The sequence below is a fragment of the Melozone crissalis genome, unplaced genomic scaffold (assembly GCF_028551555.1).
Source record: "Melozone crissalis strain CALT ecotype California unplaced genomic scaffold, PUWL_Pcris_2 ptg000005l_1, whole genome shotgun sequence".
Classification (NCBI taxonomy): Eukaryota; Metazoa; Chordata; class Aves; order Passeriformes; family Passerellidae; genus Melozone; species Melozone crissalis.
Genome location: NW_026535783.1, coordinates 7,168,655 through 7,192,319, shown reverse-complemented (window position 1 = coordinate 7,192,319; position 23,665 = coordinate 7,168,655). Strand labels below are relative to the sequence as shown.

The window sequence follows — 23,665 nt, the reverse complement described above, 5'->3', positions numbered from 1 at the left end:
CTACTGAGGACTTCATATTTCACAAGTTTTTAAAGTAATTCAGTTTCTAGATAGTAGCAAATCCTTTTCAGAATACCAGAAATCAAAATTATTTAGTCTGTGGGACTAGCTGTTTCTAAAAAACATCTGATTTGAAGTTTGAGCAATCAAAATCATAACAAAAATGTCCCCTGTTGGGGGACAAAAGTTCACCCAATGCACTCCGTTTCATTGCCACGGAGCTGGGAGACAGAAGAGATTGGAAGGGCTGTAGTCTTTTAGGGAAAGATGTCCTGTGGAGATCTGGTATTGATTTTAGTGTTACCACAGAAGATCATGTTCACAGTGATTTTTTAGCCCAACATAGATTTCTTGATGGTGAATCAAAAGCATCTCTGCTGTTGGGTAAGCACTTCTGTTGACGTGTGCTGGCGTCGTAGATTTTAAAATTCTAACATCATCTTCTGATGCAGTCTCCATTTCTCTGTTGAACTCTCAACTGCAATACTTTATCATAGAAAAAGTGCCTCTTGGCATATTTATTTATTTATTCCTTTACCTGCTTACCTTTAGGAAACTAATGCTGCTCTGCAAAGCATTGCCAAGAAGCTGAAGGACATGGAGGCAGAGCACAATGGCTGCGCCAAGGTGCTGAGGCTCCAGGCCAACTCTCTGGAAATCAAGAACAAACGGCAGGAGAGGCTCCTCAAAGAACTGGAGGTAAAGCTTTCTGCCTGCTGCTGGGAGCCTCAGCAAGCACTGGCACAACTGAGCAGTGTCATTTCTGAGGGGTGAAACCTCTGAGTCAGGTTATGAGTGCCCTGTGTTTGGTTAACAAAATGTGGAGTGTCACTTCGCAGGAAATGTGGATTCACAGGTGAATGCTGTGAGCCCGACCTGAGAGTGGTGTTTGAACTGCAGATGGAAAGGGGTTTATGTCACTGGGAAAGCAATCTTAGCAATACAGATGTATAGAAGAAGAATTTGTGCAGGATTTGTGAGTTTTTTAAAATTTTTTATTTAAGCATGTTAAGCAGATAGGTCTTGTGGGAGGAAGCAAAGCTTAAGCCTTTTGGCTGATGCTTTTGTGGAGGGGGTTTGGTGATCTCTGTGCTGTGGCTTTTTCTTTAATAGGCCTTCCACAGATCTCTGTTTCTCAATTATTTCCTTTTGTGAATGTGCGGGCTTATACAGAGTTTAAATTTATTGCCAACAGCTAGTATGTAAATTTTATTTATTTATTTATTTTTAAGTTAACATTTCCCTAACTGAAGTTCTTAGAGTTAGGATTCAGTCTCACATACTTGCTACTTTGCTTTACCTGTCCAAAATCAATGACTTTACTTGTATCTGTGTAACCTTGAGTGTCTTAAATTACTTTTAATATTAATGTCCTTTTCTTCATCTTTGTGGCATCACTTGAAGGCAGGAGTCATTTTGGGGTGTATTGTTCTTTTCAAATCAATCATCAGTCAAAGTGAGAGGATGTTTTTGATAGGAAAGAATGTAATTAAAATTTCATGTGAATTTCTATTACAGCAGCTCTGTAGTTACTGCTTTTGCTAAAAACATTTTTTCAATTGAAATATCATGTCCAGGCCTTTATGTAGAGACACGTATCTGTGACTATAAAAACTGTAGCAAGAGCATAATCCTACATCAATTTCTTTAACTAAATAGAAAGTATTACTTTGATATTCTGGATATGTAATGATTTCGTTTCATTTGTTTATTGGCATGAGTTTTCACAGTTCCAAAGTGCAAGTAGTTCAGATACCACAGGTTGGTTTATGGAGACCTAATAAAGTGAACAAATAAAGTTGTCTTTGCATGATGTTATCATCTTTCTGGACTTAAATATTTTTAAAATGTACTTTTAGGCAGCTGCAGTGAAAATAAAGGAACTGGAGGATGATGCTGCAGCAGCAAGACTAGCACATGTAGAATGTAAATACACAACAGATGTCATGCAGGTAAACTTTTGATTAAATATTTGGTGGAAGTTTGCAGTAAAATAGAAGATGGACTTGTAAAGGTGCAATCTTCCAAAAATGTTAAGATTTCCTCGCTCCAGTGAAAACACTGAGTAGATATTTTTGCAATGATTGTCAAGACTGTAAAAGGTAATAGAAAAACATCTCCTTTATTTCTAGGGAACTGTCAAGTTAATAGAATCAATATTAAAATAAAATGTCACATTCTTATGTTTTCGAATTCAAAGTTGCATTGAAACAGTGAGGGGAAAGGAAATGTTTCACAATAGTTCAACTGCTAAAATATTCTGTCCTATATCTCTGGAATGGGCACTTATATAATTTCAGAGATAGAGTGTACTCACCCAACTTCTCTAGGTGTGAGATATTAATGCATCCTGAGGCTGCAGTTCCAAATGTAAATATTCAGAGTTCATTTCTGCTATTACATCTGCTGTTACCAGAAAAGTTTGAATATATGAAAAAATGCTATATGTATACTTGAATATTAAATTTTTGTATCACTAAACTGTGTCACATAGGGTTTGATCCATTAAAGCAATTAGGATTTATTAAAAAAAAAAAAGTGAAAAACCTGAAAGATGGTTGCTGAGTGATCTTTTGATCTGCTGAGTGATCTGACTAGCAGTGGAATTTAGAAACACTAAATGAGAAAACAAAAGTGAATTTCATTAATTTTTTCTTATTTTCTGAGGAACTCAAAAAAGCATTTCCACTTCTGCAGTCAGTTATTTTTTTATTACTTTTTCTAAGTACAGGCACTTGGATTTCTGAAGTGATGATTAAATAAGTAATGATGATGCAGGTTTTTTTATTCCTTCTCTACTTTTACAACATACAAAGGGAAAGGTAACATTCCTGGAAGTTAGAGATTTCTCTTCTTTGGGTGAAGAACACAGCAGGTTTTCTTTCTTGTTTATGTACATGAACAAGCTCCACATGAGCTTTGCTCTGAGTGCAAGTGTAGCTTTTACTGTTTATCCTACACTTTTATGAGCCTACTTAATGAATAGAATTCCCCTGGAAAACTTCAGTAATATAAATAATTGAAATCAGGAAAATCCAAACACCACGCAAGGACAACAAAATGTGCTTTTGGTTGGCATATCTATTTCTCTCTGTTTTGAACTCTGTGTATTAATACATTTCTATGTGTGTTCAATGCTTTCTGATTCCATACAGAATTAATAGAATATATTCACCTGTACAAAGCAGAACAGAGCAGTGAACAGCATGAAAGACCGTGGTAATCTTTCCTAACTTCCCTTAACTGCTTTCTTAACATTTGCTAGTTGAGAATTCAAGAACTCGAAGACGTTTTGAATGAAGATCAGCTCGGCAGAAGACAAGCTTTGCCAGAAGGGGTAGCAAGGGAAGATTTCAGAGAGCCAGTAAATGCTCTTGAGACAGGAAAAAAAGCGTAAGTTTCCTTTTAAAGCCATTCCAAAATGGCAGTAGACAGCTTGAGTACAAAATAGAAAATTCCCTGCAATTTTCAGTCAGCAGAAAATTCTAGGGCAATGGGACAAACCAAGCTAAAGGTTCAGAATCTGGCAGTCCATTAATAACCGGCCCATATCAGTAACCAAAGCTATTGTGAATGGTACAGATAATAACTGGCCTGCTACAGATTATTTGCCAAACCAAAAATTTTGAAACTCGTATTTATGGTAGGGTCCAGCCTCCAGTAGTGTTTGGGGTGAGTGTAGGAAAAGATATCCAGCAGATATCCAAAAGATGTCCAATTCTTATATTATTATGAAAACATTGTTTTCCACTTCAGTGAGTCAGTTGGATCTCTAAGACTCCTGTCAAGAAGTTGGGTATCATTTATAGTGGGTAATCTTTGTTTTCAACTTTTGAATGACTGTAGAAAGCTTGACATGGTTAAAAAACATTGAAAAGTGTGAGAGCACAGGAAATCTCTTGGGATGTTTCCACAGCACAGTCTGCTGTGCCTGTGGTAGCAGAACTTGGGTGACCTCTCTTTCAGCTTAGAACTATTTGGGTCCGTATACACAGGTGTTTCTTTTGACTTACTCACACAAGGAGTAGTGGAGAAGGAAAAAAATCAGTTTTCCCACAAGAAAGGAAGTTTGTGGCCCGAGCAACTCGTTCAAGATTCATGATTATGGACATGTTTTTAGTAAGATACTTCAAACTTGAGCTGGAAAAACCTTTGTCATCCTTTGCAAACATCATTTTTAAGCAAGCTTTTGGCTTTCCTGATACCATGCCTAAATACTTAGGCAATCTTTTAAAATTCTTCCTTGCATTCCCTCTCTGTGCTTCTGTGTCGTTTATGCTGTTGTTTTGCCTTGTAGTTTCCTCATCAGCTGCCTGTTTAGTCATGCCAGGCTCTTGGTATATCTGTTTTCCTGACTGACACAGTACAAGAACAGATTAAAATTCTGGGTAGCTTGCTTTCAAAGTCAGATCAGAGTAGGGTCAGGCATGTGGAAATCTTAAGAGCAAGAACTGTACTTGAAATCAGGACTGATGATGCAACATGTGACATGGTCTCTCTGAAGACAGCTGTTGTGCTAATTAAAATATGAAGAATTCTGTTTGTTATATGTAACTTTGAGGCCACATCCAAAAAATCTTATGAATTGCATGACAGCAGGCTTGGTAACTGAAAATATAACCTCTTGAAAAATCTTTCTTAGAAGGAAGGCAAATTTCTTCATTCAATTAAGAAAGGCAAGCAGCTTCAGGATCCATGTGATGTGCTAAAGTGGTATCTGCCATATCCATTGATTATCATTTAAAAGAACATAGAGCATCCGACAAAAGTAATTTTGGTTAAAGTATCTTTTTTGTGGAAACTTTCCAGTTCACCAGGACAGCATATAACCTACGGTATGGAATGGAAAGACAAGGTTGAGGCCCTGAGGAGAGCTCAAGATCCCAATGCCACAATAGCGGTTCCTCCAGACAGCTTCAGCCTGCATGAAGGCTCAATAGTAAGGAAAAAAGTCCTCAATAGTAAATTGCAAATACAAATAAAAAGTGCTCAATAGTAAGGAAAAATATGTGACACACATTGTTGAGGTGTTTTAAAACATACTGTCAAAATATTTACTGTGGTGAGGATTTGCTGCATTTGCTGTGCTGAGCTGCGGAAGAACTCTGCCATTCTCTCACCCTTTTTGTTATTATGTTACCTTTAAAAAAATGTACTACCTGAATAAATGTAACCAATGACTTGGAGAAGCTAATTTGAAAATATTTTTAAAGTATGGGTAGGATGTACTGGCATTCCTAATTAAGGCATTTTGTAGATATTGATTATCATATCATGTGAAGAATGTTCTTTCTACCTAACTTTTTTGTCAAGTTTCATTAGCTACCATTGTAGAAATGCTTCTTTCTATTTCATACACCTTTTTAGTTTTAGTGCAAGTATTTAACTGTAAAAATTGCTTGAAAATTGTTTCAAGCTTTCAGGTGGAAAAGCAGAGGGGATTTTTTTGTTGTTGTTTTGTTTTTTACTTGTTTTGCTGTGGCTTTGGCACATTGGATGTATTTCGCTGGATTATTTTCTGAAAACTTTCTCCTCTTATGTGACCACTTTGGGCTTTTCTACTGTCTTTACCCAGCTACACCTTGAATAACAATTTTGTCATCGTTTTGCATAGCAGCAGGGACAAAGGAAAGTTGTCAGCATGTTTAGAAAATCTCTCCTTTGATAGTGTGGTAACATCTGCTCTCTTTCTACTCTTAGCAATATAAATATTTTTTTGCTGGTGGCTTGGAAACTTCACTTTCTCTCTCAGAGCTCTGACCATGGAAGGTACATGAGGTCTGTTCCCTGTGGACAGGAGCAGAGACCTGCATCAGAGAGTCTTCAGATTTGTGGGTGTCTTTTGTTCAGTTGATGGAGTGATTCCACATTTTGTCTCAGTGCTGTCCACTGCCCAGGCAGATCTGTGATTCATAAGCTGGAGACAAATAAAATCAGGATCTTCTTTTTTCTTTCTGGGAGAATAACAGCTTCTTCCCTGCAAGCATTCATGTATTAAAAGACATTTGCTGGCCTAGTTAGGCTGAGAAAGTAATTTCATCAGGCACAAAAGGAATACATCCAGAGAAAAGCAACTGTCTGTCCTAACTACAGGCATTAATGATTGCTATTTATAACTACAAAACACAATTGCAAGCTGAAAATATTCTACTAAAATTCTTGCTTAACCTAAAGTGCTTGCTAGCTGTTGCTGTGGCAGAAGTTTTCCTTTTAATTTGTATTCCTTAGTAAAATATATGACATGGCAATAATTATGGACAAGATTCCATTCATGATCAAGATTTCTTTTAATGGAAACAGTATTTAATGGTAGACTCAAAATTAATGTTATATTATCGCAAGGTTAAAAAATAAAGGGTTGTCTCACTGTCATATTCATAGAACTGGTTGTTTTAATTGTTTTACTCAAAGGATTTCAAACCACAAGACTGTCCTGAGCAGGTGATAAAAATGTTCATTTTTGGAAGAGTTGTATTAGTAGTTGTCTTATGAGATCAGGTATTTATTGCCTTGGATGGCTTTGCATTTTCCCAAAGCTGTTTGTATTTGTTTGGGAAGCAGAAGTGCCTGTATGTGGTCCTGTTTACTCCATTGAGACAGCTCTGCTTTTGCTTCCCAAAATGAAAAAGCCGAAGACTGTAGCAGAAACTAAGTATAGATAACATTTAATATATTGCTGTTAGTCTCTGCTATACCTATGCTTAAATTGTGTGAAAATGCCAGTGTGTTCTCTTCCATTCAGTTTCCCCTCCTGCTTTCTTGATCTGTACAGTATTTTTCCATGTTTTATACCATTTTTATGCTTCCTGAATATGTTCTTTCCACTCTAGTCTGATAATCTTATAGTGATCTCTGACTGTACTGATACAGCATTTGAGAAACAGCTTTCTATTATCTTAAGGCACTTGTATGAACTGAAAGTATGAACAATTGAATTTCTACTGCATGCTGTTGTTGCTAAAATTTATTTTTAATCCATTTAATATACTACTGATTAAAATCACTGTAAAGAAATGAGGCATGGCTTGTGGAGTTTGACTGATGGAGCTGTAGGCCCATTTTGGCCAGCTGATTAATCATATATAATCCACACAAAACAAATTTTTAAAGGAATTTAGAGTGTATTGTGCTGCCAAGCCAAATGGACAGTTTTCTGTGTGCTGTGCAAGTGTTGGGGGACAATTTGGAGGCACCTCAAGGTATTAACATGGGTGAATGAATTGCATCCACTAAGAGCATGGAAATTTTTAGCTGCCAGGTCATGGTTGTGGCTCCCACAGGACTGGGATTTACTCACATACTTTATTTACATACTGTGTCTAACTAGATAAATTTTGTGAAATCTGTTTTCTTACTCTGCTGTAATATTATGCAATATTATGGCTGCAATTATTAGAAATGAACTGAGGAATTTTGTAAAGCTGTGAGAATGAACCTTAAGGGCTCGTTTTCAGCTGTGCTCAGCGCTGCTACTGCACATAGGATGCATCTCTTTTGATTTTAACATTGCCCAGCTACAGCAATTAATTTTTTTCTTTGTGTTCCAGAGGGAGATGTCCATCCTCCTGAACTTATACCAGACCCTGGCAAACGCCCAGGTGCTTTCCAGACAGACAAACGTCCCCCTGGAAGAATTACCTTGGACAGAGCTTTGTGCGCTCTTGCGTGAGAATGTTGAAGCCCTGGTCTCGAACTTCAACAAGGCTAAGCAGAGGGTGAGCGTCCCCAGGCATCAGCTGCCTCTGCTGAGCTCAGTGACTTTTATTCACACTGCAGTCTCGTTAAAAAGGACTGATATTCATGCCCCCAAAAAAGGATTTGGACACTAACAAATGAGCACCATTAATGATGGCTTGTCCACTGCTCAGTTTGTTGCCAGGGGCATTTAGATGTGAGTGCAGTGTGCATCAAGTCTCCCAGCTCCACCTTCTGTGCAGGATATTCTGAAAGGACAATCTGATAGTAGCCACAGGGACCTAATTAAAAGACAATAAATTCATCTTACTGAAGAAGAAATTCACTTTGAACATAGTCATTTACAGTCATAAATCAAATCTTTATTTTACTGTAATCCAGAGGCAAAATACACTTTCTCAAGGAATATCACCTTGTAATTATGTGTTTATGATTCAGATGTACTATTTGAAAGAATGCCAGTGTGGGGTTTTTTTGTTTAATTGTAACTTTGGATTATGACATTTTTATTCAGAAACAAACAGAAATACCTATTATAAAACATGTCAGGATCTGTATGAAGGAGGAGCTGTACTTTTCTGAAACCTTTTGGAGCAAATGAGCTTACATGACTTTTCTCCCCAGAAAACCTTGTGGTTTTAGGAAGGAAAAAGCCCCTTCTAAAATAACTCAGCTGGCTCCAGAGGCTAAGCTATGCCTAAAGAGCTCTTTAGGGTATCACTTTGTGTTCTGGTTTATTTCTCTTTTGAAGTAGATGAGGAAAGGGAAGGGGAGGTGAACACTGTTGGCAGTGTTTGTAGGGCTTGTGTCTTATTGTTGCTTGCTATTTAATTAAGGATTGTTATTAAGACTGATTGTGAGGTCTCTAGGGCTCTTCTCATGTACTTAGCAGCTTTTCTGGGATTTTAGACTGTGCTGAAAAAAACCTTTTTTTCCACACAATTCAGTGTGATCTATCTGGAAGTATCTTGATATTTTCTAGGAACAGAAAGTTGAGGTGTGTGCATTTGGGGATCATTGTTGGCTTGGTTCATTCCTCCATTTAGCTTGCATGAGAAGTGCAGTGTTAAAGCACAAGAGTGAATCCCTTCATGTTTGTTGAAAATACAGCATAAACTTATGAGCTATTTGTAAGGAAAAAATTCTCTGTGCTAGAATTCCCTGAAATTGTTTTAAAACTTAATCATAACCTGGAATGTCTTGACTTTTCAACAAAAGAAAAAAATCAAAAACCACAAACAAACAAACAAAAAATTAAAGGCTGTGTTTTAATTATTGTTTGCAATCATCACAAACTTCTAAAGGATATACTTGGATTACTAATTTACTAAAATTGAATACAATCATTAAAAAAAAAAAAGTTATGAAGTGTCTGGCTCAGGTTTCCTGCAAAGAGGGTGACAAGGTGGTAGAAGGCAAAACCGAAACCAAAAAATATATTTCAGTTTTGTTTTGAGAACCAAGTAATTTATCTGCCATGAAAGGGTTTTACTTAGTTTTAATAAAATATTGAAAAAACTGCAGTTTAGATTTTATGCTGGAATAGTCTGTGCTTAACTTAAAGTGAAAAGGTAAATAAGAATTTCTTCTTAAATGCTTGTCACACAGATATCTCACCTAGAATATATGTGCAAGCACAAGACTGAAACTGTGAACAACCTTCAGCAGAACCAGGAGGATGCTTTGGAGAAAATGTCTGAACAGTTAAAAGCACAGGAACACTGGTCGCAGAAAGAAAAGCAATATCTTGAACAGCAGTACTCAAACGCCCTTGCAGAAATTCATGCAAGATCACAGGTATGGTGCTGTGAACTTCTAATTTTTTTTTTCTTTAAAAATTGAATTGATTATTTCAATAGTTTCAGCCTCTTAGCAGTTAAAGGTCATTTGGGAATTTTAGTATACGTTTAAAGTTTAAAAAAATCCAAAACCAAACAACAAACCAACCCATCCCTGTGCTAATATTAACATCACTTAAAAAAAGAAATAAATTACTTGGATGAAGCATTTGTTGAAGAGAATTTAGTCTTCAGGCCCAGCTGAGAAGCCTGATTTCATCTGCAGATAGCAGTATTCTTTTTCTGAGAATGTTAAAGCTGTAAGATCAACTTTGCTTGTTTTAAGAATTACTGATGGCAGCAGCTACTTTTTCAGCATCATCATTTGCAGAGATTGTATAGAATAACAATAATGTGGTATCACCTGGGGATAAATTTAGTTACGTATGTACTGATCCTAAGAGCAGTGGTAGATTTCAATGGTGTTAAGCAATTCTGTTTTTCTGATACTACAGTGAGGAGTGGCCTAAAAGTGTGAAACTGTCACTCCTTGTTAGATGAGTTATTTGCAATCCAAAATGTTCCCTGTTATTCTACAACCACCATTTACTGTCTTTATCATCACACTCCTTCACGCCTGTTTCAATTAAAAGCATAGTGAATAAAGGAAATAGATGTCCCTTGTTATTTGTGAGTTACTGCAACTTACTTTACAGAATAATGCTGTATTTGATGCAGATTTCAGGACTGGAAGTCTCTGCATGCTGAAAAATTCAATCTGTCAGCTTTCATGTTCCAGACTTCCTGATGTTTTTCCTCTCACTTACACTGGCTTTCTGCTCGGTACAGCAGTGTTTTCTCTGAAATTGGAGGATGTTATTAGTATTGTTAAGGCAATTAATAAAACTGAATTGTGGGCAGACAGGTGGTGTTGGACCTTCTGTGAGCTGTCACGGTGTTGGTGGATTGTTTTCAGAAATCAAGAGTCCATTTGCAATTGATTATCATGTAAATTTCCCTCCTACCACTGTTTTTGTTTCATTCATCTTATTCTGTAATTGCTTACTAGAAGAGACACTTTCATCACGATTATTACTAACGACTTTTGCTCCTTTAATGCATCATTTGAATGGCAAAGCTAAATTTTCTTTTCATTCTTGTCTAGGTAAAAACCATGTAGTTAATGTTTCGTCCATTATAGTTTGGTTTGTTTCTGTCACAGGAATGTGAAGAAACGGTGCAGAAAACCAGGCAAAAACTCTATGGCCTTGAACAACTCTCTGACAAACTGGCCCAAGAAAACAATACCTTGAAAAATTCATTATTAGATGCTTTCAAGGCACGCTCATTCCTGCTGGCAGCCTCTGCACTGCTATCAGGGGCCCTGTGCTCTCTCTACGGCCGACTGTGCGCCATGTCTTGCCAAAGAGACATTCTCCAGGAACAGGTGAACCAGCAACAACTATTGAACCACAAGATCGTCAGCCTCCTTTATGCTCTCCCTGCTGTCATGGAAAGAAACCAGGACGAAGTCAGGACAAGGCAAAGAAGAGCCAAGAAGCTGGCTTATGTGTTCCGAAGAGCTGTGATTGTAGCTCTGGCTGCCAACAGGCTGAGGGGTCTGGCCCGATATTCTTGTACCTTTTTTGTCTGGTCAGACGGATGCAGAGGAAGCCCTGGAATTCAAGTTTGTCTGGGAGAATCCAGAGGCAGGCATCCTGTGACACGTAAGTGAAATGTTTTTAAAGAGTTACATCAAATTGCACGTTTGGGGAATAACAAAGAGGAATATTATTTTTAGTGTTGGGGCATAAAAACATATTTAATGACATTTTGACAAATGTTGTTTATGGATTTATGTTTTTTATATAGCTTGATGAATGTATTTCACTATAAGAGGAAATGCCTGGTCTTAGGTTAAGAATTGCAGGTAAAAGTTCAGTTATGCTCATGAACTCAACATTATCTGATATTTTTGATATTTCTGTTATGGATTTCAGAACTAGGTGCTACAGCATCTTCCCTGTGGTAAATATCTTGCAATGTTCCTAAACGATTTTTCTTTTTTTTGGAAAAGTTATTTCCTCTTTTTTTAAAAATAATTTTTAATATTTATTTCCTAAAAACCCACAAAAATTGCTTTCTGATTCAGGTAAAACATTAGCATAGGATTTCAAAATTTTCTTTAGAGATTATGTCTATTTGCCCCTTTCTGTTGCCAGACCAGTTTATATTTCTCTCTACAAGGATAAATGGTATTAAAAATGTTTTCCAAATTAGAAGATTCATCTACTTTTTTTTTTTTTAATGTCATTCGGGAAGCATGCTTCAAACAGTCTAAATTGTCCTGACTAATTTCTTGTTTATATGCTTCTTTTTGGTTAATTTCTTAAAGAGCTGGAGGCAGCAGTGTGCCATATTTTTGTGATTTATTTATCCTGCTAGCTGCACTTCTGTTTTACAGGTTTTGGAGAGGAAGGAGTTGACTGTATTGAAGCAATTAACTGGTTGTGTAGCTCTAACCTCTATACTGCAATGATCAATTCTATCTCAGATCTGGACGGTGTTCTCAACAACCAAGGTAATTTTAACTGCATATTGTTGTAGCAGAAATATATTTAAAAAATAAATAAGTCAGGGTGGTCATATAATTTCCATTTTTATGATTTTATCTAAAGTATTCTGTTTAGATAGCTCTGAAGAGATATTTCTGAATATTTATGATAGACACCTTTGACTAGAAGTTATGTCCTGAGCTAGTCAGTACAAATTTAAGTGGGGCTGTTTCCCTGAAAGAGTAATTTTACTGCAGGCTAAAATAATAACCCTTTTCTACATTCTCTGAATGATCACATTTCTGTACTGTTGGAACAGATTAATTTTCTTAAAGAGCTGATAGGATATTTTATCCTTTCGGTATATAGAGGCCATGGAAGCAGAGGGCTGTTTCTGGAGTTTATTTACAGTGAGAACTGATACAGGTTCCCTTGATTCATCTGCATTTCCGCCACCCCTGGTTCTTTATTAACCTATAGTTTTAGAGTCCCCAGATTTTTGTCACAGAAAAAAGGATAGTAGAAGAGGGATAATTTATGTGAATAAAGGGAAATAGCAGGAGAAAGACAAGGTGATGCATTTTCCAGAAGCCTAAACACTACATTGGTATAAAAGTTGACATTGAATCAAGTGTGTTTAGATTCAGTTTCAGGCACTTTCTTCTTTCATCATGCTCTTTTCAATAAATTGAATTCATATCCTTTAAAAGCAAAGTTTGAACAGTGTTTCAGATTCAGCATTCTGTGTTTCAGAATATTTACAGGTTCCATCCTGTAGAAGTGAAAACGAACATGATATTATAAGAAATGAGATCTAATAACCTGCTTGATGTTTCCTTTTTGTTGTTTTTTTCTTAAAGATTCAGAGCTGTGGCTTTCTAGTAACTCGCTGATCGGCACAGCCAGGAACTGCTTTGCAAAACTGATGGACAACCTGAGCGTTCTGATGGAGACAGTTCAAGGGAACACTCGTGGGTGCAGAGCCTTCCTGGAGAGGGACTCCCTGATAGACAGGCTGGCTCGTGGGCTCCGCAGACTAAATGCCCAGGCCCTGGAAGCTGGATTGCATGACAGACTGCCCAGCACAGTAAGCAGACTTGCAGTCCTCCTTCATGGAAACAGAAGGTTTACAGCAACATTGAAGCTCCCTTGATAGCAGCATTTATTTTGTTTCAGACTGGTGATGAGTTCATGAGAGTGAAGTGCTACTATATGGACACTCAGAAGTTGATTTGTCACACATTAGGGTGTGAATAGGTCTTTTATTGAGAAAGAATTTTTGGAGGAGGTTTAGTGTATCCAAGTAAAAGATTTTTTTTAAGTTCTATCAGATCTGCATTAGCTTATAAGCACAAATTTGCTTTTGGCTTGATGTAAATGTTAAGGTTGCTTTTTATTCTTGTTTTCTACTTTCTCATGTTTACCATCCTTTCTTTCAGTAAAGATAACCTTCTTCCCTTTAACCAAAATAAAAGGATAAACTCTTTCCCTAATAATCTTTTCTAGTAAACCTTAGGTGAAAATAGTACTTCCTTGTAAACAGAATTTGCAGTTACCCTTGGTAGGTGACAGGTTCAAACTTTTGTCCTTGTGTATGTCTTTTAGAGATGGAGGAAAAAATTATGTTTTGTCTTCTTTTTCTTGAGTCTTAAATATTATTTATTTTATTGCTAAAACAGCAGATTTTATAGCCCATCAACTTGTTTTTGTTTGCTGACAGAGAAACATAGCAACTTTGCAGCAAGAAATATTTGAATTTTCACGAAGGCTTCATGCAGCAGAAGTAGAGTCCCGCTCACTGTACCTGCAGCTTCAAGAATGCAGATGGGCTTTCAACAAGATGCAAAAGGATGCTGAAAAAACCCACAGACTGCAGACCCAATTAAGTGAAGTTCAGCAAGTAAGTGCATTTGACTTGGAGGCTCTCTTGCTTAAAAGAGACTCTCCTTTCTACACATGTTTTGATTTGTGTTCTTTTGGAAAACAAGCATCAAATTGATTTACTTTCAACAGAATTTTCCAGAAACCTTGCCTTGTAAATGTCACTAAACCAGAAGACAGATTTATTTAGAAATATCTCTTTTCCACTGGAGTTATCTTTTGATTTGTAGAAGGAGGTATCCTGTATAAATTAGAGTTTGGTCTTCAGCAATCCAGGTTCTCCCATTTGCTGGAAATGTTGATCTGATTTATATATCCTCAAAGAAGATTTCACTTAATAGAATAAAGTCAGTGGGAATGAGGGTATTCAATAAAAATTTTAATGAAATATAAACATAGCAGTTTAAACTCTGTATGGATGTTGGTGAATGTTATAATAAATACAATGCAAAGTTTAACAGGTCTGTTTCCCTGAAGAAGTAACTTTATGGCAGGGGGAAAAAAGCTTTTGTCTATATTCTCAGTAGCACAAAATTCCCCTGAGCCTTTTGCTGTTGGTGATTGACTTACTGAGACACTGTGGGTTCCCCAACCCGAAGCCTAGTTGGTAGAACCTGTCAGGGGGTTCTACCAAGCAAAGAATATCTGCTAGATGATGTCGCGCCCATTGTCCTTCCTGTTCTTAGCTAGTAAAATGGAATTTTTTTAAGCTCAAAAATATCTAATCATCTTCAGTTTTGCTCTTAACAGGTTTTATGCCCTTAGTGGTTTTGGACTGTTAGATGAAAATTATCACATATTAGATAGTAGTTGAAATGCAGATGACAGCTTTCTTTGAAGAATTACTTCTTTCTGGAACAGTTTTTGGACAAGAAGAACAGCCCACAAAGGTGTGGGCACAGCACCACAACAGCTCTTGTTTCCTGTTAAGAGAACTTCTCAAAGGACTGTACAAAATCAGTCTCTGTGCCAGCCATCTGCACTGCAGGGCTGCCCGTCCTGTTGCTGTTGTGGTGGTTGTTACCCAGCTGAGCACAAAGGGCTGAGAGCCCCCAAGAGTGGGGCTGCGTTTTGTATCTCCTGGAAGCTGGCATCTCTGCTTTAAAGTCAGCATCTTGCATTTTGTTTCCCTCAGGGAGAATGGTGAACCAGGAAAATCCCATGACGATATACACCGAACTAGAACATACTGGCAGCAAAGGAGTCCAACCGCAGATACCCCTGCACAGTCATGGGCCAGGTGTTTTTCTGGTGGAATGTCTATCCAGTGTGAAGTTAGGCCAGCTGCAAACATGTTCCCACACTGGGGATAGATGGTCCCATCTCTCAGTGCTGCTCAGAATTTGTGAATATGCTCAGAAGGCACTGTCAAGAGACATGTCCATGCTGCCGACGTCTTGCCTGCATCAAGAACAGGACCAGGAAGATCTCCTTGTCTCTCAAGCGTGGGATGCTTCTACCTGTGCTTTGTTTCCTGTCAAGAGAACTCTTCAAACAACTGTATAAAATCAGTTGTTAGCCTCTGTGCCAGCCATCTACACTGCAGGGCTGCCTGTCCTGTTGCTATTGTGGTGGTTGTTACCCAGCTGAGCACAAACGGCGGAGAGCCCCAGATAGTGGGGCTGCCTTTTATATGTCCTGCAAGCTGGGATCTCTTCTTTAAAGTCAGCATCTTGCATTTTGTTTCCCTCTGAGAAAATAGTAGAGAAGGAAAATCCCATCATGAAATTCACTGAACTGGAAGATACTGGCAGTGGGTGAGCCAGCTCTTCCTCTCAATGGCACTGTGTTCTGCCAATACTCCCCATTCCCCTGGAGAGGGAATCTTTGAGAGAGTTTGTTTTCTTTCTGTTGTGATGAACTCACATTTTTTTGCCCTCCTCTTCCTGTTTTCCCTTGTTGTGCCTGCAAGGACTGCATTTTCTGCCCTCAAACTACGTGAGCCACCAAGATGTGAAGAGCGGCAACATCCTTCTCAGAACTGATGGCTCTGTCAAGCTGGGTCAGTATATTCTTGGTCAGGGGCAGCATTCCAGGGATTTGCGGTGTAGGGCTGCTTTGAGTCGTAGCCAGGTCGCCAAAAATCATGCTGGTGGCAGTGCAGGGACACCCGCTGTGAGCTGGTGACATGGTTGCAACGTGTACAGAGGTATGACAAGGAACAAACAGTCAAGAGAGCCGTTGATACCAAGCAAGAGCCTGCCCTGGTCCTGTCCAGTGACAGACAAGTACTTGACCTCTCACCACGTGACTGTGGGAAGTTGACCTCTTCTTCTGGCCAAGCTGTGCTCACTTGTTCCCAGAAGTGTAGCCATGCAGATGTGGCACCCTGAGGGTGGGCATCCCCGGGCAGGCAAGGAAACCAAGTGGACCGAGGACACGGCAGATGGTTGTGCAGAGACAGTCTGCACTGCTGCCACAACTTACAGGGGCAGAGTCAGGGCTGGGGCAGCTTTTCCCAGTTACACATCAGCTCTCAGGAGCCTCGGAGCCACAAGCACACGCCAGCTGTTGTTCCTTGTCCAGGATGTCCAGGTTCTGCACAGCGCTGAAGGCAGGGTTAGGGCAGGACAGACTGCAGCAGCAATGGCCTGGTGTTCTCCACCGACAGCCTTTGGTTCTCCTTCCCTCAGCAGCAGCAGCAGCAGCAGCAGCAGCAGCAGCAGCAAGGAGCAGTGGCAGGGTCAGGATGAGGAGGAGGTGGCTGCCCTGGCCCTTTGCTCCCAGGCCGCAGGCCAGGAGGGCTCTGGCTGCAGCAGGGCGCTCTTCGGGCAGCCCCTGGCAGCCTCTGCAGGGAGCATAGCACGCTGCCCCATCCTGCCTGGGTCACTTTTCTTCAGCAATACCCTACTAGCTCCACTTCAGAAGGAAAAAAATTCCAGCAATGTAAAAAGAGCTAATTCAAGTATAGTTCTACCTGCCTTTCTATTGTAATTCAGGGCATCTATTTGTCTTTAATTTCATGATTTTTATGAAAACATGCATTCATATCTTCACATTTTTTGTGTTTCTAATTATTCCTATACCAAATCATTTTTTTTTTACCTCTTGATTTATTGCAGTTGGTAATTCTGAAGTAGTATTATTTTAAAATGTCCCAAAACAACACCCTTTGGGTAGTTTTCCTCACTTTTAAAACAAACCTTATAAGCCATTTCAGTCTCTGTCTCTCCAAGTTGGTTCATACTGGTCTATTTTAAATCAGGGCTACAATACTTTTCTAGGATTCAGAGAGGTCCATGAAATGCACACCAGTGATTCCTCTTGTGGAATGTCATGGCCCTGTCGTAAGCCTCTTGGGTTTGGCGCTTTTTTTGTTAGTTTTTTGGTTTTTGGGTTTTTTTTCCTCTCATCAGCTCAACGGCAAACACATGTTTAGTTCCAAACTTACACAAGATGAGCAAAATCAAAACAATGTGATGGGCCTTTGGGAACTCCTTGCTGATCTTTCTGCTTTTTCAGCTGAGCAAGGCTCTGATCCAGGCAAAGAGAGTGCACTTAAAACCATTTGGCTGGAACTCTGCTGATTTCTAGGAAAAGCTGGAGGCCTCTCTCTCCCCAGGATGTTTTGGCTGAGCCAAGCTTTGCTGGGTTTTGGCTGCAAATACCATTGCCCTTGCTTTCTTCTATCCACAAGTACCATGGCTGGGCAAAAACTCCCCAGTGGGCCATATTCCAAAGGCACTTGGGTCTGGAGTTTGTGAATGAAGGAGAGCCTTATCCACTTCCAAACCACATGGAAAAAAATCATGAAAGACAACTTCCCATCCTTAACAAATAACTGACAATTCGCAAGTGGATCTAGAGCTTCTTTACAGAATGAAAAGGAAGGCAATCTTCCAATGGAGTTGTGCTTTCTGGAGTCTTCTGACTCCCACTCACAGCTGGCATTGGAAAAAGTCACATCTCTGCAAGTGTCAGTGTCTTCTGTCTGCCATCAATTGTTTTGCTGCAACAATCAGAACAGGCATCAGGCTGGAGAGAGGCTCAGCTGATGCTAGGAACAGGATCTGCCCCAAGGAAAAAAAAAGCAATGAACTTTTACCTCCCAAACCCATCTCCCCAGAGGCTCAAAGCAGGATTCCTCTGGTTCCCAGAAATACAAAGAGGGCTGAGAAGACCATCTGCATCTATGTGTTTATGCCCAAGACTTTGCTGATGCCATTTGGGTTATGCCTTTTTCTTTACTGTTTTCTGTATTCTTTGCATATCTATTTAGAGCTCTATAGGGCACTCTAGTTGTGACTACTTTTCCCAGCCCTTCTCTATGGCCTCTGCCTAAGCAGAAAGACAAACTTCCAGAGCTCCAAATGCTGGGGGGTAGAAGGCCCCAGTGTTATCTTGGTTCTTCCTGGGACAGACCCTTCCAGGGAGCTGGTGGACTCACCATCCCTGCAAGCCTTTAAAAGAAGACTGGATGTGTCACTCAGTGCCGTGCTTTAGTTGAGCTGTTAGGACATGGGTTGGAGTCGATCATCTTGAAGGTGTCTGTCTTCCAAGCCACTGACTCTGAGATTCTGTCACTGAGAGAGCTTTTCTTGCACGCCTGGAAAGGGCTGCGGGGGCCCTTTGCCAAGGACGGGCATCAGGGCTCCTGGAAAAGAAGCAAAAGGCTCAAGGCGAAGGCCGAGAGGGCAGAGCTGCCCCAGCGCGGCCCACAGCGAGCCTCATGTCCTCCTCCTCAACCTGCGCCCTCGGCGCTGCCCTTTGCGGCGCCGGCTGCTCCTCTAGCTGCGGGGCTCCAGGCCGTGCTGGGGGCCGGGCCCCTCGTCTTCGGGAAGCGCCGGAGTCTCGGAGGCGACCGGCTGCTGCTGTGGCCGGCAGGGGAGAGCTGCGGCTGCGGCCCCGGGCACGGCGAGCTGCCGCTATGGCCGGCTCCTGCCGCGGCTCCTGCCTCTGCTCCTGCCCTGTGCCCACAGCCACGGCCGAGGGCTGTCCGGCAGCTCCGTGCCGCTCCGCAGCGGGCCCGGCCGGGCTGCTGCTCTCTGCGGCCTCTGCCCGCCGCTGCCGGCCCCGCCGCGCTCCCGCCTGCCTCTGACGCAGCCGGGCCCACACGGGAGGCAGCACATTGCGGCCGCCTCGGAAAAGCCCTGCCCGCAAAGCGCCCGCCACAGCCTCGGCCTCAGGGCACAGGCTGCCGGCGTCCTCGCAGCTGCGAGCCGGCCCGGGCCGCCTGCCGGCATCGGCCACAGCTCCCGCCCGTGTCTCCATGGCCGCGGCTGCTCGGCACAGCGGGCTGAGCATAGCCACCGCCAGCAGCAGCTCCTCACGGGCCCAGGCCCCGCGCGCTCCGAGCCCGCCCAACCCCGAATTCCAGCCCTGAGAGGCTTGGTGTCCCAATGCATCCCCTGGGGACAGCAGAGTCGGCCGCTGAGTTCAGCCCATGGGGCCTCCACCAAGTGACCAATGGAAAATTCACCAAATCCCCATCAGAGACAACAGAAAACTCCCATAGTGCCTAACAGCCTGAAACAACTGCCAATTACAGAACATTCCATCCATGTAGGAAAAGAACCTCTTGCATTAAAGCAGGAAAGAGTTATCTACAAGGAGGGCTGAAACAAACAACCAAGTTATTGGACTTAGATTTGTTGTGTCTGTTGGAAAAACCAAGAAAATTCAATCTTTGCTCTTCTCAGTTCATGTGGGACAACAAGCGCCGATATGCAGGAGCTGATGGAAGGGACATGGACAAGGTTGCAGCAGCAGACACAGCGCCAAGCTGACAGAAGGATGATCTCTGGCAATAGCACTGAAGGAGAAGAGTTTGCAAGCAGGACAAAAAACGGCATTGTTTCACCTCTTCTTTCAGTGCTGCTAAAAATGTAGCCTGGAGCAAGCTGGGAACACCAGAGCATGGAGCCCTTTCCAGGCAGGGCTGTGTCTGCTGAAGGGGCAGAGAGAGCCAAGTAGGGATGAGACATAAACCAGCAAGGGACTGAGGAGCCCCTCTGGTGGCAGTGACCAGCCTTGGGCTCTGCTCACTGCTGGTGGCATTTTCTATTGAACCATCTCCGGGAACTTTTGTGCTCTGTGTTTCTAAATATTTTTCCTCTTGGGATTTCTTGGTTGTCTTCTGCGTCTTTATTTCTCCAAATTTTCCTACCCTGGCAACAGCAACTTCTGTCCCAAACTGGGTGGAACATACGAGCAAAGCAGTTGGCAACACCAATGGGTGGAATCCTGTGGATCAGGAATTCTCATGCCCGAGCCCTGCTTGTGCCTTATGTTTGTCAGCACCTCCTCCTCTGTGCAAAAACTAGTCATCAGTGGAATTTTTTTGCCTAAGAGGTCCTGAGAAACAAATGCTGTGTGGGGATACTCATGAGTGTATCCATTAAATTCATTGCTAGGAAACAGAAAGTAAGGCCAGGGTAGCAGAGCAGCTGGGAGCTGATCACTCCCTGCAAAGCGCTGGTAGAGGATGGGGCAACATCACGTTCCAGAATAGACAAGAAGAGTAAATGTGCTCAAGGTGCTGCAGGTGAGGTTTGGGTGCACTGAGCAAGCAGTCAGAGCTGGTGAGCACTGGGAGATGCAGCTGCAGTCCCCATCCATGTCCCTCTCAGTGCTGGCTTTAGGGTGTCTGCAGCCTGGATCCAGAGCGCTCTGGGGGGCACCTGTGGCTGCCTTTGCACTTTGCACTCAGGGTGAAGATGCCCAGGAGCTGCTGCGGTTGGCAGTGGGGACCAGGGCTGGCGCTTGTGGCCTGGCAGGTGTGGCTCTGGGGGCTGTGACATGCCAGGGCATGGGTCGCTGTCCCTCCAGAGCCCTGGCTAGCTCTGTGATGTTCCAAGGACAGTGGCAAGAATGGGGAACTGGCTAGCTTAGGGTTTTGCCTGAGCCAGAACCTCTAAGCTAATTGCCTACCAGTAGAGACCTGTAGAGCACCAACAAGGACCAAGTGAAGGAGACAGAGGAAGCTCTTCTGCAGTGTAAAATACAGCAGATTTATCAGAAAAGGCGGGAGAAAAGCACATAGAAATGAATTGCAAACAACAAGCAAAACTAAAAACAACTCCCATCCCTGCTGTGCACGGGTTTTTAAAATCTTTCAAAACAGGGGGTGGACACCATATAGTAACCAATAAGCGACTCTCATGGTGTGGTTTTGAAGGCTACAACAAATCAGAACAAGGGGAGGAGACAGGGTTGGGGTGGGGATTGGATCTTGGGGTGAGGGACAGGGAACTTTCTGGAACAAAGGGTAGGGTTTGGGCTGATGGATGGGCCCAAGGGGCCGGGTTGTCTTGACAGACAGGGAAAAATCTGGTGAGGAGGGAGGAGATTCCTTGACGGCCATTTGGGTAGGAGATCATAACACAGGGAAGACCGAAGTGTAATTACTCGGGGAACACTTGAACACACCACAAGATAACAAAAGATTTAAGTCAATAAACTAAGACATCGCGACACAGAAATTCAGGGTTTCAGCAGCCGAGAGGTGGCACTATTAGAACCCGCAGGAGCTGGTGAAAGCCATCTCTGTACTTCAGGTTCTTGCTGTGTGGGAAAGTGCTGCGAGTTGTGGTGGCTGCACTCCCCCTTTGCTGGGAGGATGATCTGTACCAGGGGAGAGCAGAAAGTTGCCGTGGTGAGCAGAACATGCTCAGAGCATTCCAGTTCAGAGAATGGCACTGCCCCTGAAGGGCAAAAAGCTTGAAAGCATAGAATTCTGTGCAGAATCATTTTACAAATTTTGTCTTCTACAACGTGCCCATTTTTGTATTCTGTAGATGGATACTCTGGGTTTTACAGGATACATGGGGTTTTTTTCTTAAGGTTTTTTGGGAGAATTCTCAAGTTTATTTTTATTTGCATTTTACATCCAGCATGTATACAGATTTTTTGGTTTTTAATTGTTCCTTTGTAAATACTTAGGGAGCAAATACACAACCATTTTTTGGGATATTGTGATTAATATTCTTAGAAAGAAAACCTTGTTGAACAAGTGTGAAAACACAGAGAGAGGGAAAACAGTGTAAAAGTCTTTTAGAACAGGGCATGTAATAGGTAGGTTCTGTATCCAAGGGTCGAGACCTCAGAATTGTTTTGCATTGTTCATTTGGGTTACTCATGGCAAGCTTGCATAACAGCCCCTTTCTTGCCTCTGTGCTGTTTTTTCAGAGCATCTTTAATTCTGTCCAGAAATTTGATAAAGCTTTCATCTACTCCTTGTTTAACATTAGAAAAGTGTTGGGTAGGGATAGAGTTATCTGGGGTAAGAAGCAAGGAAGTTTTTGCTGCAAGTGCCACATCGTGTAATGCTTCCTTAGGTAAGGGGTCAGCTTGGTCAGAGGGTTTCTGTAAATCCCCTTCCTCAGCTAGCTGTTCAACGGTGAAATCAGACTTACCAGCATTTGTAGAATATGAATCTAATAATGTTTTTAATTGTCTTTTCCAATGCCTTTTCCAAAACATATATTCTGCTGGGGCAAGGAGTCAGTGGGCAATATTTTTAATGTCATGGGGTACTAAAATATGTGTTGAGAACATAGCTTCTAGGAAATTTCTAAAAATATGTGAACTTCTGCCGTGTACTTTGGCTATATTTCTTAATTGTGTGAGTTCCTTCTTTGAGTTAGGTTCCCATGTTTTTCTCTTAGTGGCTCCTTCTCTTTTTCCCTTTTTATAATCTACGGAGAAGGTGTTAATTTTTTGTGCCATCTGCCAGTCTCCTGCCTTGGTCGCTTCTATCTTAATGAGAGCCCATGGGTCAATGTCCTCTGTATGAGAATCAGAGTCACTGCCACTGCTGTCCTTAGAGGAGGAATGAGAGCGAGCAGGCCGTGGCCTATGCTTTTTACGGCGCGTTGGAGTGAGATTTTGCAGGGGTTTTTATGGCTGAGAGAAGGCACAAAAGAGCTTGGCCAGAGGGAGCCAGCAGTGGAGCTGGAACGGCAGCAGAATGACATGCACAGGCTTGAGGAGGTGGGGTGGTACCGTGGGGGGTCTCTGAGGTTCCGTTCGGGTGACATTGAGGGTGGGTGGGCGGCTGGAAAGCCTGGGGTGGGGGTAAAGGAGAAGCGGGGGAGAGGGGCCGGTGGGATTGGTCTGGGCTGCCGCGGGTACAGCGTGGTGTGCTGCGGCTGGGGTGTGCCGGCATGCAGGGAGACCTGCCAGTGCAGCAGGCAGGGATGGGATGGGGATACACGCCCGGGTGCAGGTGGCAGCAGCAGGGGTGGGGGCTGGGATTGAGGGACTGGTGGCGGGGATGGGAAGGACTGCGGCGGGAGCGGGGGGAGAACGGGAGGAGGGGTAGGGGGAGCCGCAGCAGAGGTGGCTGCAGTGGGGGCGGGCGCAGTGGGGGCAGGGGAAGCCGTGGTCGGGGTAGGAGAAGCAGCAAGAAGGGTGGGGGGAGCTGACTCACAGGAAAGAGGCACTTTTCCCACTAGATTCCCAGAAGAGCAGCTTTTTTTTCACTAGATTTCCAGAAGAAGACCAAGCGCATCTACACGACCGCTGAACCTTCAGAGGAAGACTACACCCTTCTACAGGATCACTGCTTCGAAAGAACCACATCCACCATTCGAAGAAAGCTACAGCCACCATGCTGTCCATTTTTGGACTGCTACCAACACCCTGACCAACAGAGTGTCAGGGCATATTCTGACTCTGTCAGTAGTTTGTTTTTGTACTAGTGCATTTGTGTTTTAATTTTCCTAAGAAACAACTACTATTCCTACTCCCATGTCTTTGCCTGAGAGCCCCTTAATTTCAAAATGATAATTCAGAGAGAGGGAGTTTGCATTTTTG

General features: G+C 42.1%; 1 protein-coding gene across 1 annotated transcript; it reads left to right on the top strand.

Annotated features, from left to right (window-relative positions):
• The first annotated feature begins 267 nt into the window (after positions 1 to 267).
• On the top strand, positions 268 to 22,731 carry LOC128942732 (coiled-coil domain-containing protein 171-like). The gene is made up of 11 exons (XM_054285385.1): positions 268 to 285; positions 553 to 699; positions 1,860 to 1,952; positions 3,266 to 3,364; positions 7,548 to 7,715; positions 9,304 to 9,492; positions 10,696 to 11,200; positions 11,938 to 12,054; positions 12,889 to 13,115; positions 13,749 to 13,928; positions 22,675 to 22,731. Exons 1-11 carry the CDS (start codon positions 268 to 270, stop codon positions 22,729 to 22,731), a joined length of 1,800 nt encoding a protein of 599 aa, XP_054141360.1.
• The last annotated feature ends 934 nt before the right edge of the window (positions 22,732 to 23,665 follow it).